The sequence below is a fragment of the Cyanidioschyzon merolae genome, chromosome 4 (genome assembly GCF_000091205.1).
Source record: "Cyanidioschyzon merolae strain 10D DNA, chromosome 4, complete genome".
In the NCBI taxonomy this organism is placed as follows: Eukaryota; Rhodophyta; class Bangiophyceae; order Cyanidiales; family Cyanidiaceae; genus Cyanidioschyzon; species Cyanidioschyzon merolae.
Window position 1 is genome coordinate 54,188 of NC_010130.1, and position 19,251 is coordinate 73,438.

A 19,251-nucleotide genomic window follows, 5' to 3' on the forward strand; every position below is an offset into this window, starting at 1 on the left:
TACAAGCCATGGGCGAGCCCCAGACGCGCCGCCCACAGGTGACCGTGCGTCTCCCGTATCGTCAATAGTCGGCAGCGATAAACAAGGATCCCACGCCCTAATTGTCGCTGCTTGCTTGGATACGTGTTAAAATCTGCAGCAGATTCAAAAACAGGTTCAACACATCAAGATAGAGAGAGACGCAGGCAATCGACCAATCGTCCGGGCCAAGGTGATGAATGATCAGACTGGTGTCGAAGAGAATATAGCCACAGAAAACGAGTGCGGACACCACGCTCAGGACGAAGGAGAACGTTGTCGAAAAATGCCCCATCCATCCCAGTACCGCATTCAGGACTGCTGCCCCCAACACGACGAGCAGTGCTGCGCCTAGGAACCCTCCGAGGAAGCTGAAGTCGCGCTGCGAGCGCCAACAGTAAATCGTCAGTCCGCCAAAAACAAGCGCTGTCAAGAAACAAGCCTCAAAGACGATGAAACCAAACCCTGAAGCGGCGTATATAGCGCAGATCATCGCAACTGACAGAGCCTCGAAGAACGTGAAGACGCTCAGCGCTGGGAGACTCCACTTTGGCCGCGAGCGAGCCCAGAACAGACCCACCAGCGCCCCCAGTGTGCCCAAGAAGCACACCCAAATCAGCCAGGAAGATGCAGAAATTACCCATTGATTGAGGCTCCCACTGATCATGAACGCGCCCGAGAGCACCGCAGTAAACCCGAGCTGGGCTGCGAGCACTGTATACACCTTTCGCAGAAAGTCCAAGCGGATGCGCTCCATGCAAGCTGCAACGGTCACCCCGACGTCATATTCCTCGAGGTCAGCGTGTCCGAGCGCCCGTGAAGCACTGCGCTTCACACTGTACTCGTACGTGTTGTAGTTGCCGCTCTCGATATCAACTGAAGCGCTTTTGGACCCCATCACGACAGCGTGTGCCCTGGAACGAGATTGTCGGAGAGGGCGCGTCAGTCGCTCGAAGAGCGACACGCAGGCGTCCGCGTCGTTCGCGTGCGTTCCAGCGAACGGGACTTTAATGTATATTGCTATACAAATAATGACACTCGTGGTGCCGACAGCCTTGCGCACCCGCGCGCCCCCTCAAGCAGCACATCCGGCGCCTGATGTGCGATCCAGCGAGGCCTGCACCGTTGAACACAATTCGCAGTCAACTGGGTCATACCTGCATAATCATAGACAACGATTCACAGCGCGACGCATACTGGTCGTCTCGGGGGATGCAGCGCCCGATCAGCACGCGATGTGCGTAGCGTGTGTATGCGAGCTTTTTCGCACCATATCTGCGTTCACTTGCTAGCTCGAAAGAGCGCGTTCAGAAACCGCAGAGCCGCGCATGTGAACGCGATCACGCGCTCGGCACAGCATCCTGCAATCATGGACAATGGCGCTCGAGCCGTAGACAGGTAAGCAGCGTCTACGGCCTGTTGCCGCGCGGTCTGTGACCTCCAGCGCGGCACCAACCGTGGTACGCAAGGCTGAGATCTGCGCCTTTACCCTCTGAGGCTGCAAACCAGAGTCCCAGTCGAGAAGACACCCGCTCTAACGCCCTATGCTGTTCCACCTGAGCTCCAGATGTTATCGATAAAGAATCCCTGTGAACGGCATCGCGCTTCCTCCGGTACGCCAAGACGCAGCTGCCTTCACAGTCTCTCATGGCGAACAGAGCGTCGAGTGCGCGATTCGTGCCAACATCACGAGTCTCTTGTGCACGAGAAGCGTGGAATGCGTCGAGCACAAAGGTCGACCCCATGCCAGCGCCCTCCCCGAGCCTGCATCCGTACCAGGCGACGATGGCATGTAGCTAGCCCACCATGCACCCAAGCGGTAACGCGTCAGCGACAGTGCCGCCGCCGCCGCCGCTGGCGCTGGCGCTGGCGCCTGCAGTCGCTGTGAACGCGCCACAAGGGCCAGTCTGCAGGATGCTGTGTAAATGCGACAATCCGGTCCCAACGGCTGAACGTGCTGGCGACGCTCGTTGGCATCCGCTTCTGACTCTAGGTGCTATGCCTCCGGAGACCTACGTGCGGCAGGGACAGTGCCAACTCGGTGCATAGCGGCGTTTCCGAAGAGGTTGTCACGGCGGAAACGGGTCACTGGTTAGCGCTGAGATCATCAGTGAAGTCGAGAGTAGCCTGGGTGACACGGGTTTGCGGCAAAGATAGAAATCAAGGAGATGGAGGGTGAACCACCGCGCACCACGAGCGAGAACGAGATGACGACTAGCAACGAGGCTGAAGAGTCAGCGTTCGAGCTTCATTTCAAAAGCAGTACGGGTAGCAAGTTTACGCTGCCTGTCCAAGACCTTGAAGAAAAGATCGAGGCACTGAAGCAACGTTTAGCGGAACCGAGTGGCTTCGCGCCCGAGACAATGCGCGTCATCTACAAGGGTCGAGTCCTGAAGGACGCTGAAACTTTACGGGAGCTTCAGGAAAAATATGGACTCGAGTCTGGACATACCATGCACTTGGTACGTGGCGTTCGTCCAGCTGCGGCGCCTGCCGGAGCACCGACGGGGAGCGCGCTCCCCGGCGTCGGTGGCCCGGTACCAGCGACTCCCGCTAGTGCGGCCTCATCCGCGCCTTCACTTGGGTCTTCTGCCGGAAGTGCGGGAAATCTCGCAGGTTCAACGCCAACGCCGTCGAGTGCCGGCTTTGATATGTTTGGGCAAGCACGCGCAGCTACTTGGAACGGAACAGCGGCGAACGCGAGCGCAGCCACTGGTGCTCCCCTGGGCTACGCACCAGATGCTGCCTCAACCGGGGCAAACGTCGGTAGTGCTGGTGCTGGTGGTGGATCCTCTTCTATGCAACGACTCCAACAGCAAATGCAGCAGGCGCTGCTTGCGAATCCGAACGCGATGCAGGAGATCCTCAGTAGCCCCTTGATGGAATCCATGGCGGAGAATCCCGAACTCATGCGGGCGTTGATGATGGCGAACCCGCAGATTCGGGAAATGATCAACCAGAATCCCGAGATCGGTCATGTTTTGAATGACCCAGGAGTCCTGCGCCAGACATTACAGCTGATGCGTAATCCTCACCTCATGCAGGAAATGATGCGCACAAGTGACCGAGCAATGGCTAATATCGAGTCGATGCCAGGAGGTTTCGACGCGCTGCGGCGTCTCTACACGGACATCCAAGGACCTCTGGAATCCAGCGGGCCCATGGCACCAGGTGCCGGTGCCAGCACTTTCACGAGAGCCACTCCGTCGAATCCGACTAGTAGTGACACTGGAAATGGGCGTTCCTCGACGACGCTACCGTTGCCGCCGTCATGGGCGGCAGGCGCCACTCCAGCAACCACTGGCAACAATGGCAGCCAGATGCCTTGGTCTAGTCCAGACCTGTCGGAAGAGGCGGCAGTTCGGGCAACGCGAGCTATTTTGGATAACCCGGAGCTGTTCCGCCTCACCCAGGAGCAGTTCATCGCCTCTGACACGTTCCTGCTCGCGAATCCAATGGTGTCGGCGATGGCGGCCATGAACCCGCAGATGATGCAAGCGCTCCAGGACGTCCAGTTTCGACGAAATCTCTTTACGAGAGAATTTTTCGAGTCCACGCTTGCGATGCAGGAGGCACAACTGCGCTTTCGACGGGCGATTCACCAGGCGTTGCTCCAGAGCGGGTACGACCCGGCGATTGCAACGACACCGCAACCCATGGCTTCGGCAACAGCTGGTGGACCACGGCAAACCCGTGGTGCGACATTTACAGATCCGACGGCTCAGATGACGCGTGAACAATTGGAGCAACATTTTGCGACCCAGTTGCAACAGATGCGGGAAATGGGTTTCTTCGATACAGATGCCTGTATCGCGGCGTTGCGTGCGACCGGGGGAAACGTAGCGGCCGCTTTGGATCGGCTCCTGAACGGTTCCTAAACCGTGATCATTCATGGATTGAATCTACAGGTTCGTGAACGGGCTTGGACTGCTATGCGCAAAAGAAGACGCCCTGGGCGTGCGTGCTGTGTCCCCGGTTTCTGACACGGCCTGTGCGACCCTCGCACTGCTGTTGCTGGTACGCACAGACCTGTTCGCGGGATTCGCGTACCACCAGCACTGAGGATGTAGGAGGTGCTGCGCATCAGTGCTCAGAGGCTGGCGAGAGGCCGCTTGCGAGCTTTCCGTGAGCCAATGCTCTTCGTCACTGCATCGTTGATAGATGGAGGGGCATCCCGTAAATGTCATGTGGGATTGCGTACTTCGTGACTGTGCTGCAACGGCGGGGCCTGGTCGATTGTTCCGCCGGAAGCTGCACATTGGTTGCGGCAATGCCCTGAGGACTATCCTGCTCTCCGCGCACCAGATCGAGGTTTCTTCACGCGGTGCACGCCTCGGGAAGTGGTGTCCAGTGTACGCAGGTCGTATCATGCAGTAAACTCAGGTCAACGTGAAAAAGTATGGATCCACTTTGCTGACTCTTGCGTACGCTGTAATATCTGGGTATCTTGTCGTTGTTGTTACACCAACACCACTCATTTCACGATACGCCCCCTGGCTGCTCTTTTTTGCAGTCTTGGACAATCCGCTTCACATACGGGCGTATCTAGTGTCCATCCGGCGCCGTCGCAAGCAGTCGCAGAATGCTCCGATACAAACAAACGTCCCGATATGGGTGCTTCCTGCGTTAGCCAGCGCACCGGGTACGGACTGGCAGGAGTCGCAGTCTACGCTTCGCTTGCCGTGCTCATTCTCGTTGTATACAATATCAATGCGCTCGTCGCAGCGCAGACTGCGTGGGCTCTATCAGGTGTTTCTGTTTGCGTACTAGCGCGCTCCCTGAGACGATTGCCCTCTCGCGCTGCACAGCTTGCGTTATCGCTCGGTAGACGCACTGTGGGCAGGTACAGGAGACTCTTGGGGATACCGTTGACCGTCTCCTCGCCCGGGTACTCTGGCCTAGGGTCACGAGCGTCCGCTGTGCCATTCACTAGGCGAGGGCGTTGTACGCTGTCCGGTGCATGCGCAAGTGCACACTGTTGCATTCGAGAGTGGATTTGCATCACGTGATGTTCCCCATGAGCACGAGACAAGTGCCGCAGGGACTAGTCAGTGTCGTGAACAATTCGAGAGGTGTCGATCCGTCGACGCTCGCTCTGTGCACCGCACGATCACACGCTCAGCTGGAAGTGATCGCTGCGATGCCTGCATTCCTGGTCCCTGGATCGTTCACGATACTTGAAGCAAAGACGGCAGACGCGGGGCACGTATCGCACCCGAGGACGCATGCTGGTATGGAATGCCGTCTCGTCGATGGCCGCAGCCAAAGGCAGCATCGTGTCTCGAACGGCACTGAATGCCTGGCGAAGCAAGATCAGCGAATGTGTCGCATGACCATGAGTGCACAAGTCGCCAACGGAAGACGTCGAGTACGGTTCGTGGTCCATCCAGAGACGCGATTTACCGCACCTGCGAGGCGCCACAGACCAGGAAGATCGAGGACTTGAAATATGAGCGATTTGGGCATGCCCTATGGATCGAGAGGAAAAACGCAGATACTCGTGTGTATGCATTGGGTAAGGATCTCGGATACTTTACGAACCAGTGTCCGACGGCGTCGTGTATCATCTCGATTCCGTTCACGCACCGAATGCCAGCACCACAAGACTCGAAAGCGTCACGCTAACACAGACTACGACCGAGGATCCCGGAACCAGGTCTGAACCTGTGAGCACATCTCGGTGCACTTGGAATGTCCGTACAGTACGTCTTGACCTGGGTTCTGAATAGAATCGCAAGGCGCAAAAACACCCATCCGTCCAGTGTTCTGGTCTCATTTATGAGGCATTAGGAAGCGGCGTCACGTTTCGCCGTCAGAATCGCTCGAAACGCCTCCTTCGGCACGCGAATGCCGCTTGCGAGGGCTCGTTCCGCGGCGATTTTCTTTCCTCGTTTTTGTTTTTCGAGCAGTTTCTTCTTGCGTGTGACGTCGCCACCGTACAACTTGGCGGTCACGTCCTTCCGCAGCGCGTTCAGATGCTCGGAGGCAATGACCTTGGACCCAATACGCGCTTGGATGGCGACTTTGAACTGTTGACGCGGGACGATCTCCAAGAGTCGCTGACACAGACTCCGTCCAATCGCTTGTGCCGCTGATTGATGACAGATGACGCTCATGGCGTCCACAACTTCACCGTGAATGGAGATGTCGAGCTTCACCAGGTCACTCGCTCGATACCCAACCAGGCGATAGTCGAGGCCAGCGAAGCCCTTGCTCCGCGACTTGAGCTGGTCGAAAAAGTCACTCACCATCTCCCCCAGGGCCATCTCGTAAATGAGCACCACCCGGGATTCGGTGAGGAAGCGCATGTCGAGGAACTCGCCACGACGGCTCTGGGCGAGCTCCATGAGCGATCCCACGTACTCTGCTGGTGTGATCATTTCGATACGCACATAGGGTTCCTCGATTCGTTCAATATTCGTCGGTGGCGGCAACTTGCACGGATTGTCGATCTCGAGGACCTCGCCGCTGGTCGTATGAACGCGGTAGACAACCGAAGGTGCCGTCGTCACAAGATCGAGGTCGTATTCTGTCTCGAGGCGCTCGATGACCACATCGAGATGGAGCAGGCCCAGAAAACCGCAACGGAAGCCAAAGCCCAGTGCCGGCGAGTTTTCGTTTTCATAGTAGAGCGCAGCGTCGTTGAGTTTCAGTTTTTCGAGAGCATCTCGTAACTGGTTATACATGCTTGCATCGGCGGGGAAGATACCGCTGAACACCATCGGCTTGACCTCTTTGTAGCCCGGAAGCGGTTCAGATGCAGGATGGCGTGCTAGGGTAATCGTGTCGCCAACGCGAGCGTGCGCTACGGTTTTGATGCCAGCCACCAGGTAGCCGACCTCGCCAACGGACAGCTCTTCGACAGGAAGCGGTTTCGGTGTGAAAACGCCAATTTCATCGACGTCGTATTCGCGGCCATTCGCCATAAAGCGAATACGATCCGACTTGCGTAAGGTACCGTCAACGATACGAAAGTAGACCACGACTCCGCGATAATCGTCATAGGCGCTATCGAATATGAGCGCGCGGAGCGGGGCATTCTCGTCGCGGACTCGGGGTGGCGGAATCCGTTTCACGATTGCCTCCAGTGTCTCTTCGATGCCAATACCCAGTTTCGCCGAGGTCCGAACTGCATCGCGCATATCAATACCGATGACCTGCTCGACCTCCTGGGATGCCTGCTCTGGCTGCGCTGCCGGCAGATCTATTTTGTTCAGAATTGGGACGATCTCCAAATTGTTCTCCATCGCCAGGTACGCATTCGCGAGTGTCTGCGCCTCGACACCCTTGGTCGCATCCACCAGCAGAAGTGCACCCTCGCACGCTTGCAGTGAACGAGAGACCTCATAGGAAAAATCCACATGGCCCGGTGTGTCGATCAGGTTCAGCACATAAGTCTGGCCGTCGTGTGCGGTATAGTTCATTCGCGCTGCCTGCAGCTTCACCGTAATCCCTCGCTCACGCTCCAGTTCCAGCGAGTCAAGGTATTGCTCTCGCATCTCACGCGCACTTACTGCGCCTGTTCGTTCGAGTAGCCGGTCCGCCAGGGTAGATTTGCCCGCGTCCACGTGAGCAGTAATAGAAAAGTTTCGAATGCGCGACGGTGGTACCCGGATCAGGCGTCCCTGTGGCTGCGCGTGTTGTTCACCATCTGTTTGGAAGGGCGGCGTTGGTGCCACTGGCTTCGACGGTGTCTCACGTGTTGTGTTCTGTGGCAGCGACTGCTGAGCTCTCAGACTGAGAGCGCGTCCCGAGTCTCGCGCACACCTCTTCAAGTCTAGCGGGAGTCGAGCTCTATCTGCAAATGCTGCTGGTAACAGAGCGCACTGCCGCCAGTTCATATGGCGTCGAAACACGTTGTATAGCGTCGGACTCATGACGGCAAAGGCAAGTGCTGGTGCCTGCCAACGCCCCGAAAGCCGATCCCGCTCCGAGTTCGTAGGGAGCACGCCCGACCTACTGGTGCCAGTTCCGCTGCGCAGGCACTGCACACGCCCGGCACACGCCAAGGCGCGTGCCTCTGAAGGAAGCTGGCGCTCGGGGACTATACGCTGCGGTTCGTACGCACACTGGCCTCTACTTGGAACGCGTTCAGCATTGGTATGCATGACACTAAGCGTGTCCGAGTCTACGAGTACCGTTCACCGGAACGACAGGCAATTAGAGACGCACTGCTCGTGTTCTCTACGAGAGCACGTCAACGACCACTCCCTGCCCTGAGACCCAACGAAGCCAACGAAGTTCTGTGTCAGTGAGCGGTCGTGGTAGATACCCCTGCTGCAAAGCAACGCAAAGCAACAGCACCGTAATAAAGTGGCAACAGAAACGTTTCCCTGAGGCCGAACACCAGCACAACGCCTGCGCCTGTAGTCCGGCGATACAGCGCACGGCCGGCGCCAGTACCGCAACAGGCCGTACAGGCTGGCAAGTGCGTCGCCGTGCCCGGGTTCAGTGGACGGATCCGGTGCTGTGCTTGCAGCGTGATGCTCACGTTGGATGGACACGAATGGATAGCACTGGAAGAAAAGAGTGAGAGACGAGACTTCGACGCCTCTGCAAGGCCAATGCGTGCGCACAGTGGAGCACTCGCTCTGGGTAAACGGTAACAAGTCGAAATCGCACCCTAGGGGTACGGCACGGGTAGCTGCGATATCTTCGTTCGGCATCGCGAACGAGCTACGAACGTGCAATGCGAGTGTCTGTATGACGACAGGAGAGATACGTGGGATATCACGCTGGAGCGCTGCTGACTGCGTTGCGTTGTACGCGTGTCAACGTGAAAAAGTATGGATCCACTTTGCTGTCTCTGGCGTACGCTGTAATATCTGGGTATCTTGTCGTTGTTGTTTCACCAACACCACTCATTTCACGATACGCCCCCTGGCTGCTCTTTTTTGCAGTCTTGGACAATCCGCTTCACATACGGGCATATCTAGTGTCTATCCGGCGCCGTCGCAAGCAGTCGCAGAATGCTCCGATACAAATAAACGTCCCGATATGGGTGCTTCCTGCGTTAGCCAGCGCACCGGGTACGGACTGGCAGGAGTCGCAGTCTACGCTTCGCTTGCCGTGCTCATTCTCGTTGTATACAATATCAATGCGCTCGTCGCAGCGCGGACTGCGTGGGCTCTATCAGGTGTTTCTGTTTGCGTACTAGCGCGCTCCCTGAGACGATTGCCCTCTCGCGCTGCACAGCTTGCGTTATCGCTCGGTAGACGCACTGTGGGCAGGTACAGGAGACTCTTGGGGATACCGTTGACCGTCTCTTCGCCCGGGTGCTCTGGCCTAGGGTCACGAGCGTCCGCTGTGCCATTCACTAGGCGAGGACGCTGTACGCTGTCCGGTGCATGCGCAAGTGCACACTGTTGCATTCGAGAGTGGATTTGCATCACGTGATGTTCCCCATGAGCACGAGACAAGTGCCGCAGGGACTAGTCAGTGTCGTGAACAATTCGAGAGGTGTCGATCCGTCGACGCTCGCTCTGTGCACCGCACGATCACACGCTCAGCTGGAAGTGATCGCTGCGCTGCCTGCATTCCTGGTCCCTGGATCGTTCTCGATGCTTGAAGCAAAGACGGCAGACGCGGGACACGTATCGCACCCGAGAACGCATGCTGGTATGGAATGTCGTCTCGTCGATGGCCGCAGACCAAGGCAGCATCGTGTCTCGAACGGCACTGAATGCCTGGCGAAGCATGATCAGCGAATGTGTCGCATGACCATGAGTGCACAAGTCGCCAACGGAAGACGTCGAGTACGGTTCGTGGTCCATCCAGAGACGCGATTTACCGCACCTGCGAGGCGCCACAGACCAGGAAGATCGAGGACTTGAAATATGAGCGATTTGGGCATGCCCTATGGATCGAGAGGAAAAACGCAGATACTCGTGTGTATGCATTGGGTAAGGATCTCGGATACTTTACGAACCAGTGTCCGAGGGCGTCGTGTATCATCTCGATTCCGTTCACGCACCGAATGCCAGCACCACAAGACTCGAAAGCGTCACGCTAACACAGACTACGACCGAGGATCCCGGAACCAGGTCTGAACCTGTGAGCACATCTCGGTGCACTCGCAATGTCCGTACAGTACGTCTTGACCTGGGTTCTGAATAGAATCGCAAGGAACAAAAACACCCATCCGTCCAGTGTTCTGGTCTCATTTATGAAGAGTCTATCTCAGCCGATGAGCGCATTGTCACCCACAAGCAAGGCCCAGTGCCCGAATTCGCATTCGCTTGGCGTTATCCGATGAAGCGTCTGTCACGAGAGCAAAGCGGTGCGCACGCGCGGTGATCCATTCACTGAACAGCATTTCGAGTGAACGCTTTGCCAGGCGTTCACGAGTGATCAGTGAATACGTCGCAGGCGCAGCGCTGCATTCCGAACAGCGCCAGTGAACGAGCTTCTCTGTGCACGATCCGAGCGCCTCGCAACAGAGGGGGCCGGCATCCCACCCAGCTCTCTACTGGAGAGCACCCAGACACCTGCTGGAGAGCGTCGAATGTTCGTACGGCCCAGTCGCTAGTCGCTATCGTGCTTATGCTGCACGGCGATCAAGGTGCGCATCGCGACACTTGAAATATCGCGTTGCAGAACATCGTCCCCGCTGTCCAGAAGCATACGGTTTATGAAAAAATCGAGCGTAAATTGGAGCAAGTGGCCTGCCTCAGGAGCCTCGGATTCGATGATGCACTGTGCGCGAGGGAGCGTCTCGAATGCTTGTTGTCATAAAGCGCCTGCATGGGCATTTCCGTGCCTGCGTACCGCACTCAATAGCATGCTGCTGGGCGTACTTGTACAAGTACCATTCCACTTGACCTGTGATCACACAGAAGCCTACGCATAGTCGACGGAACAAGCACTGAGGCTTGAAGCAACCATGAGGTTTGCTGGGATGCCCCCAGGATCGCCCACGTTGCGAGGCGCGTGCCTGCAGCCCCAGTCGTGTGAGCATCCATGCCCTGCGTGCTTGCGTATCCATCTTTGGGTTGCCTGCTATCAACCGACGCGCCAAGATGCATTCCAGCGCCGTTGTCATGTCAGCGTTCGCCGTCCGCAACTGCGTAGTCGACGGGCCAACAAGCGCCTGCGGCAGGCTCTGCATCCGCGGATTCGCTGTACCAATCTCAGCGCTATGCAGCGGGAAGAGATTCGATCGCGCCGCGTAGAACGTGAACGTCTGCGCGGCAGCATTCAAATCCATGGTATTGACCGTGGCAGCCTTCGGACATCCGCAGAGACGCTCATTACACACATGGACCAGCACGCACCCATCCACCCGCAACCGCACGCATGCATCCGACGCCTCGAGCCGATACCCTCAGGGGCATGGCATCGACGAGGTTGTGCTTTCGTGCTGCGCGTGCAGCGGCGACTCACAAACGCTATCGTGGACACGCATAGGATACACCTGGCAAACGATAGAACGTGACAAATGATCAGCAGCTTCCAAGACCCATGCGCACAGAGGACTATGGCCATACGTTGAACAATGGATGTTCGATCGCGCGCTCCGACGAAGCGCATCAGCGAGGATCCCCGGTCATTGGGGCAGGGAGCCGCAAAACATGAGCTGCATTCCAGATGTCCTTCTTATACAGATTGATCTACTATTGTTGCATAGCGGTCGATTGCTCGAATGCTCCCCGCACCCCTTCGCATGCTGCCTCTGCTACTCGTACGCAAGCGCGCTGCTTCTCCGACACGTGCGCTAGCCGAACTGGAGACGCCACAGTTCTCCGGGAAAGGAGCAAGCTCGCCACCATGTCTGGCCTGCGGACTTTAGTCGCGCTTCTTAATCAGCGCGTACGGCCGTTTGTCTTACCGAATGCACACGTTAGTCCGTCGGCGTCCGTGATAGGAAACGTCGCTATTGCGGACCACGTTTTTATCAAACCAAACGCTGTGCTCCGAGGTGACAGTCTTGTTCCTGACGACTTGATTCGCCTCGGTGGGTATACGGTCATTGGTGAAAATACAGTTCTGAACGCTGCCGTACAGATAGGATCCTGGTGTCGAGTCGGAGCGGCGTGCTCCATCGGACGCGCCGCACGCATCGGCAACGTGGTCACGCTTGGGGACGGTACCATAGTGGGCGCTGGTGCGGAAATCCCGCACGAAGTATGCACCGAGCCACGTACAGTTATACCAGACGGAGCGCAACTCGAGCCAAACGCCCGATATGCCGGGAATCCAGCAACGCGTGTCGGTGAGTGGTCCGGTTTTGATGTCGAGGAGAGCAAGAAACGAGCGCAAGCCGAGTGTGCACTTGGTGCGCAACATGCGTACGAGTTCCTGCCTTTGGAATGAGCGACGGCAGGTTGGCTTGGCGTGCCCCGACGTGTCTCCTCGACAAGCATGCATGAAGGAGATGACGCACGACGTTCACGAAGGCATCGGTTTTTTTCTTGTTCCGAAGGGTTGCCCGTGCGGTGCTTGTGCCTGAACAGCTACTGCTACAGGAGCCGCGTTGATTTCATGGCATCTGAGCATTGGTTCATAGCGTGCTGCAGATGAGCAGATCAGGTGGCATCCTCGGTGAACTCGACGAGACACGGCAAGGCGACTTGGAGACAGCGCCTCTGGATCTGGGTACTGCGCGCCCTCATGCTGCTTTGCGAGCAGTGTACGAAGACACTCGACTGTGATGTACTCATGAGTCGTAGCAGACCCGTATGCAGTGCTCGCTGTCCGGGTGGCTGCAACTTAGTTGGAGGCACAGCTCTCTGCCCGATACCGACGAAAAGCGCCCGTGCGACCTGGTTAGCACAGAGAGATCGGGGCACGGCTCTTGACGGGAAACCGGGCAACGAATCGAAAACCTTTGATGATTCCATAGCGGTTTGGTTTCACAGCGACATCGAACCGGGACGGGGCATGAGCGTTGCGCAAGGCGCCACGAACGCTGGTGTTACCCCCGGAGTGCTACGTAAAAGCCTCCCGACAGCTGCATTGGTTGATTCTCTGGAATGGCGAGCCAAGGCTCTCTATGATCGTTTGTTAATTGCCCTGGGAAACCTTTCCCAGTGTATATATATGGATTGAAGAACTGTACCATGCCAGTGTCATGTTCGAGACGGGACTGCAATGCCCTGTGTCTTGGCCACTGATTACCGCATTGCAAGTCTGCAGCGTTTCAGCATAATGCCCGCACTGAGTACAACACCACTTCCGTCGACAGCGCACGCTGTAGAAATCGTATGGACGCTCCCGATGCACAGGATATTTCCGGATGTTGATCGAGGCGTCCCAATCTGGATGCAGGAACTGCTTACACGCGTATTTGCCGATAGACTTATACTGTGGAACGTATCTCAACGTCGATAGCCTCGCTATTAGAGGTTCGATAAACTTGCCATACTCGATTTCACGCGTCCGGCGATGTTGCACGTTCGTCGTGTCTACGAGGTTAGCGTTGCACCCGTGCTCGTGTTCGGTTAAGATCGCCCTGAATCCATCAAAGCGAAACGTGCAGCATCGGTTCCCGGACTATGGTATGCGCACGTCGAAGGAGCTGGAGCGCAGCCTTTACACGTTGCAGCACGTCCGCCACTGTACGCTACCATTACACCAAGGTATCGTATCAATCAAGTTGTATGCATCTCATTCAGAATTCGGTGAATGCACGCGCTTTGTCTCGGCATAACGGAAACCGTTAGCGAGCCCAGCGCACTCTCATGTAGGTATGCCAATGAGCATTTGCGTACGCCACTGGGACCATCATGCATTCTTTCTACACGAAGCGTACAAAGCATCGCTCTTCGGGTGATGCGGTGCACTGAGGCTCGACCTGCGTTCTCATTCTGGTATTCCACTCGCTGAACTGCCTCTAGACGCCCATGATGTCCGACGCCATCGCATACCAAAGCCTGAAATATTCGAGCAGCCTCGTATGCGTTCCGTACAGATCTTCGGTTCCATCGTCTTTTCTAGGAGGTACGGCGACGGACATGGCGACCTTCAGCCCGGGATGCACAGCCGACCCCGAGTCCTTCTCTTCATCAGCGTCAAATGCTTGAGAATGAGTCCCGTTGGTCAACTGAGGCAAACGATTCACACAGTGCATTCAGAATGATGCTGTGTCGGTCTGCATCGTCCCAGTGAGTGCCGTACCAGTATGCCCCTGTAGACAATGAGACTTGAGCCAGCATCGCCAATGCTGTCTGCGAGCGAGTTCGTCTGCTTCATAGCGCTGCACGCGGACACTAGCAGTGCCTCATTGAGAAGGTCGTACTGCACGCTACACGAGAGAACGCCCAGATGCCCTGAGTTTTGACGTGACCTGTGCGGACCACATCGACTAGAAACTGAAGTACACTCGCGTACGCCGAGGGACGCTATTTTGCGCTTGAGCGCTCTGTACAGGATAATCTGGTGGTGCACGATACAACGAGGGTGTGCATCGAGCTCAGACCATGATTCGGATGGTACGTCCGTCGGTCCGAAACCCACAGCCGCACGATGAGCTCGGATGATCCGAAGCGACACTCGCTCTCATGGCGACAGCGCTTCCTAACTCGCTTCCATCTCGAGCGCTCTTCGCCGCCACGAACTCGGCATTTGAATCCATCGAGACCTACCCAGAATACCGTCCATAAATCCCCACGTTTCCGGCTCAACGGGATGAGGCCTCAACGCCCACACGGTGCACGTCATGAAGCGCTCGCGACGGACCCGCATATGGTACTTGAGTTTGGTTTGATAGGTTTTCGCACCTACCCTGGAGACGTTGTCTTCGATGGCCGACGTGGCGCTGCCAGGCGAGATGATCTCCTGGAACGGGGGTGTGCGAATCTCGGATCCCACGTAGAGGCCGTCATCCATCTTCTTTCCCGAGCACCAGATGCGTTTTCATGCGACGGTTGAATGTAGAGAATTCATGGGGGATGTGCATCGCTAAGTGCACTGCGTCCGGAACGCCTGTCGAGGACTTGCTTGCCGGGTTGCATCAAGTTGAGCGAAGCAAGCAAGTCGTCCCTCGAGCGATAAGCTGCAGGGCATCCACGACGACGTGCAACTTACTATGTAGACGATCTTCACCCTTGATTTGTTTTGCTTCACGGCCTTTAGAGCGGTTATAGTCGGGCTCTGTCGCCGAGATGGTTTGTAATTCCTGTTCTTGCACGTCTTCTCTTGGGTAGGATCTTTCTTTTTCTTGTCCGACGCGGTATTTTGCGTCTCGATGACCCAGCGGGATAGCGTAGAGGTGGTCGCTATATGCGGTATCCGCCTCTTCATGCGGACTCAGGCGCACTGGATTGCTTTTGGCCCCGAAACCCGTATTTCCTATGTATGCATCTACGATTCCCAAACAACTTTTTCTCACCCTTTTCCGAGGCGAGTTTACCGACGAACCGGAGCGGGCCTATCCGCTCACTCCTGCGTACGAGCAGAGACGCAACGCAGCATTTCCAGGCTAGTGAAGTTGAATTACGATTTGTCGTGGAAGGGTTCCACGATGCCGCACGACTCCCTTTCTAATCCACGAGTCTAAACGTGGCGTTTCACGTTGAGAAGACGCTTCCAACTGCATTAAACCAGGTAGCACGTGCACCCATGAAGAGCAGAACAACACCTACTGCGGCTACGTGTTCCTTTACCGCTTCACAGGTGCGGACAGCGACGTGGCCCCAGGGCAAGACTTGCGAATGTGGTACAGAGACGGGATCAGGAATGCCTCGACGGAGGATGCTGTTTTGAAAGATCATGCCCGTTAGACAAGTGGTAAGCAACCAAGCCAAAGCACCTCCGGTACGGCTTGTGATGTCGAAATGCTGGACTGTCTCTGCTTTATAAACAGCGGTTTGCCCCTGTTGAAGCACCCATATGCAGGCGTGCCGAGTCGCCAGAATACATTCTCTCATCGAGCGGATCAAACACACCTCATTCCTGTCGTCATCGTCCGTCATTCAGATCGAACTCGATCCTGGGTTGCTCAGCGCTCGACGGCCTCTCATTCAAGTGCAAGTTTTCATTCGTCCAAAGGTGTCCGTTTATCGCCGGTCGTGTAAACTGCACGAACGTTTCACGTTTTCTGGCTGCTTCGGCAGCGTTTCTCAGATACAGTATGGAGCAAAATGAATGAAAGAAGAGAGGATGGTGCAGATAGCCTATGATTAGTTTTGCTAAGAGTGCACAACGTTCCGGATCAGGACAACGAGAACGTGGGTTTACGCACCTCCTGCACGAAGAAAGACTGACCTGTACCGGTGAACGCGCCATGCCAACATCGAGTCTTGCACCGACGCTGCTCCGCGATACAGGACGCATGTCCTACTTTGAATACGTTCGAGAAAGACAAACAGAACCAAAAAGGATGTGTTCGTACAGGTGTGTGAGAAATACCTGATCTGAGTATAAAGCTGCTCTCGTCGATCCTGAAAACGCCTAGTACTGGCATAGCCAAACAGACCCAAGCGGCATCGAGACGCTGCTCGAACACTCATACCGGTACAGGCATCGCCGGGAAACCCGGTCACAGGTGGCAGAACGGAAAAATGCACTTGGACCCGGCTTCCGCAAAAGCAGGAGCAAAGCCATCCTGTCTTGCAAGATCGACCACGGTGATGCTGCAAATTCCAAAATTAATCTCAGCGTCGCGTAACTCGTTGGGTGCATCTAGTCAATATTCCATGAAGCAGATGTTCACTGAGGGTCCACGAACGCAGAGGCGTGCTCAGGCGGGCAAGGTTCTCTGCCCGTGTGCCTGGTGGCTATTGCGCTCCCGCAGTTTCTGATTAGACTCATCGATCTTACACTAGAACGAAAAAAGGAACGCGGGCACCAAGCGTGTACCTCGAAGTGCCGTTCTACGGCGCCGTAGCGAACTGGCGTTGAATAATGGTGGTTCCGGTACATCGATCACGCTGCCGCTTGGCAAACAGTGAGTCTAGACGGCAGTCAATCTCATGTGGCGTGTACAATCATGAGCTGATGATCACCAAATGATTTTCGGTTGCAAAATTCCAGCTCTTTGTTGGACACGCGCTGACTGTGAGTAAACACGGACGCTGTCTGTGGCTTTTGGGGCTCTCTCTCCTCTCTTCATAGAGAAGATCACTTGGCAAGATGACGCTGTACAAATGCAGTGCATTCTGCGAGATGAAGCTGTTTCGAGCCGACTGCGATACCCAGTCGAGATCACTGTATACGGGGTGCTGAGCATAGGCCTTGATGTGGAGCTGTCGGCTGCCGCATCAATGCAGTTCCCCCGGGATGCAACCCGGTTCCAGCAACGGGCACCTGCAGTGCCGCTGCCGATCCGGTTTCGAACGAGCATCCGCAGACCCTGTTCTACGCCTCATTCAACGATCCGAGATAGCCACGGATGCAGCGCGCCCGTAGAGGCGTCTTCGACGATATTCCAGCGTTGGATATCGATTTCAGTCATCCCATTCCTGATATCGCAATGCGACATACCCAGAAATGCAGCGGATTCAATGCAGCCTCGCCGGTGATTCCCCAGCTTTGGTTATCCATTCCCAGCGGGTGGACTCGATGCAGTGCAGTTGGCAACAGGAGATCTCTGGTCGGTGACTTGGCGTCTGCGCCGACCCAGTGCGTCATAGATGATGCCCGAGTTTGCCCTCTGTTTCATGGTCCCATACATCGCTGCTTGAAGACTTGAGAACGGCGCCCTGAAATGCGGCCATGGCAGAAGGTGTTGGTGCCACAAATCGACCCGGCAACTGCAAACGATGCTGTAAGTACGCAGGCAGCTCGAGCTCAGCTGCGTGAAGCATCATTCGGGAAAAGCGCTCGTCCTCGTCGGGCAACGTCGGATAGGTCGCGTCCCCGACGATGCCGTGACCTACACACCAAAGATGAACCCGCAGCTGATGCCGCCGTCCCGTTACAGGACGCAACTCGAGCAGCGAAGCAGGCAAACCCTGATAGCTTCCGATCCCCAGTACTGTGCCCAGCGTCAGTGCACTAAAGATCTTTTTCGTCGTGGCGGTTGGTGCTGGCTGTAGTTGTCGACATGGTCGCAGCTTTACGGCATCTGCATGGCGTCTGTCGCCGTCGCACTCGGGAACAGCGCAATACGAGTCGGTTACCCGGCTTTCCGCAAAGCCGCGAATGCCGGTGCTGCTCTTGCGTGAGACAGAGCCAGCACGGCAGGCACACCCGGGGTCTATTTTGATTTCGCCAGTATCCGAACTGTTCCTGGAATCCTCGGTACTTGCATGAGCCGTATGATCGTCGACCGTAGCCAGACGCACCCGAAAATCGTCCGCATACTCTACAAGTGGAGCATCTATCCAGAAGTGTGCGTTTGCATCACCAGGCACCACATGTCCGTGAACAATTGCAAGATATCGTTTCCGAATCTCGCGTTTCCGAAAGGCGGCTGTGATCTGAGCCGTCGCTCTTCGCTGTAAACCAAGGAGCAGCACCCCAGATGTAGCATAGTCGAGTTGGTGGATCATGCGAATTTTCGGGGGCGGCAGCGGCGCGCGAAGGTGCCCGACCCGGTGCCAACCGGTCGGTTGGACCCGCTCCGCGAGCGCTGAACCCCGTTCACTGATCTGTTTCTGAGCAAGCGACTCGACCGTGGACGTGAACGCTGCGCCACTCATTCGCATGTCGGCCGGTTTGTCGACCACAAGCAAGTGCTCCGACGCGTACACCACAGGCAGACGAGTGCAGGAGCTTGGCGCCCGCCCTCGAGCCGTGGAACCGTGCGGAAGCGGCTCATCGAGTGCAGAAGCGCGCGGTTGGAGCACCTCAGAAGTGCCACCGTGAAAGTACGGCATAGTGCCGGTCGCTCCGTGCAACCGCTGGTGCAGCGGTGCAACGACAACGAACCCCATGAGGTTTGGTTTCGCGTTCGCCGAGTAGGTGCCGGTGCTTTGCACGAGAAAACGTTTGGGTAGTGCAAAAATGTTTATTTATGTGCGTTTATGGAATCGAGCGACATAGGCGATAGTGTGATGCCTCGCCTCACGTTTTGCTCCATGACACGTTTGATGGTTCCAATCAGTTACCCGCGGAAGCATACCACGCGCTCATTAACCAGGATGGAGAGCTTCGTTCATCTATTGATAATATGCAATATGAACTAACAGTTGGCCACGCGGTCTGCGCGCTCCGTAGCCACCGGATCGGGGAAAGTCGTGCGATTTCTGGATGCGGTACGGAGGCTTCATAGGGATCGACTCTTTCGTGCGGGTGTTCGTGGATGTTCGCTTGTTTTGGTGTCGATGCACTTGCGAAACGCGAGTGACTTGC

At 56.3% G+C, this 19,251-nt stretch overlaps 5 protein-coding genes and 2 non-coding genes across 7 annotated transcripts, besides 1 other annotated feature; 3 read left to right on the top strand and 4 right to left on the bottom strand.

Moving 5' to 3' along the window:
- Nucleotides 1-97: 97 nt before the first annotated feature.
- Nucleotides 98-916, bottom strand: CYME_CMD017C (hypothetical protein, conserved; the record flags this gene model as incomplete). The annotated part of the gene is made up of 1 exon (XM_005535341.1): nucleotides 98-916. The coding sequence occupies one exon, from the start codon at nucleotides 914-916 to the stop codon at nucleotides 98-100; it is 819 nt and encodes a 272-aa protein (XP_005535398.1).
- A 1,270-nt stretch (nucleotides 917-2,186) lies between these two features.
- CYME_CMD018C (probable ubiquilin) lies at nucleotides 2,187-3,896 on the top strand (the record flags this gene model as incomplete). The annotated part of the gene is made up of 1 exon (XM_005535342.1): nucleotides 2,187-3,896. One exon carries the CDS (start codon nucleotides 2,187-2,189, stop codon nucleotides 3,894-3,896), a length of 1,710 nt encoding a protein of 569 aa, XP_005535399.1.
- On the bottom strand, nucleotides 3,543-5,076 carry CYME_CMD019T. Its single transcript, XR_002461225.1, has one exon. It is a non-coding gene; the product is annotated as a hypothetical transcript (transcript).
- Nucleotides 4,682-6,955: a sequence feature (possible transcribed region).
- Nucleotides 5,805-8,126, bottom strand: CYME_CMD021C (GTP-binding protein of LepA family; the record flags this gene model as incomplete). The annotated part of the gene is made up of 1 exon (XM_005535343.1): nucleotides 5,805-8,126. The coding sequence occupies one exon, from the start codon at nucleotides 8,124-8,126 to the stop codon at nucleotides 5,805-5,807; it is 2,322 nt and encodes a 773-aa protein (XP_005535400.1).
- A 372-nt stretch (nucleotides 8,127-8,498) lies between these two features.
- CYME_CMD022T lies at nucleotides 8,499-10,770 on the top strand. Its single transcript, XR_002461226.1, has one exon. It is a non-coding gene; the product is annotated as a hypothetical transcript (transcript).
- A 1,014-nt stretch (nucleotides 10,771-11,784) lies between these two features.
- On the top strand, nucleotides 11,785-12,330 carry CYME_CMD023C (similar to ferripyochelin binding protein; the record flags this gene model as incomplete). The annotated part of the gene is made up of 1 exon (XM_005535344.1): nucleotides 11,785-12,330. One exon carries the CDS (start codon nucleotides 11,785-11,787, stop codon nucleotides 12,328-12,330), a length of 546 nt encoding a protein of 181 aa, XP_005535401.1.
- A 5,252-nt stretch (nucleotides 12,331-17,582) lies between these two features.
- CYME_CMD024C (ribosomal large subunit pseudouridine synthase A) lies at nucleotides 17,583-18,833 on the bottom strand (the record flags this gene model as incomplete). The annotated part of the gene is made up of 1 exon (XM_005535345.1): nucleotides 17,583-18,833. One exon carries the CDS (start codon nucleotides 18,831-18,833, stop codon nucleotides 17,583-17,585), a length of 1,251 nt encoding a protein of 416 aa, XP_005535402.1.
- Between the last annotated feature and the right edge of the window lie 418 nt (nucleotides 18,834-19,251).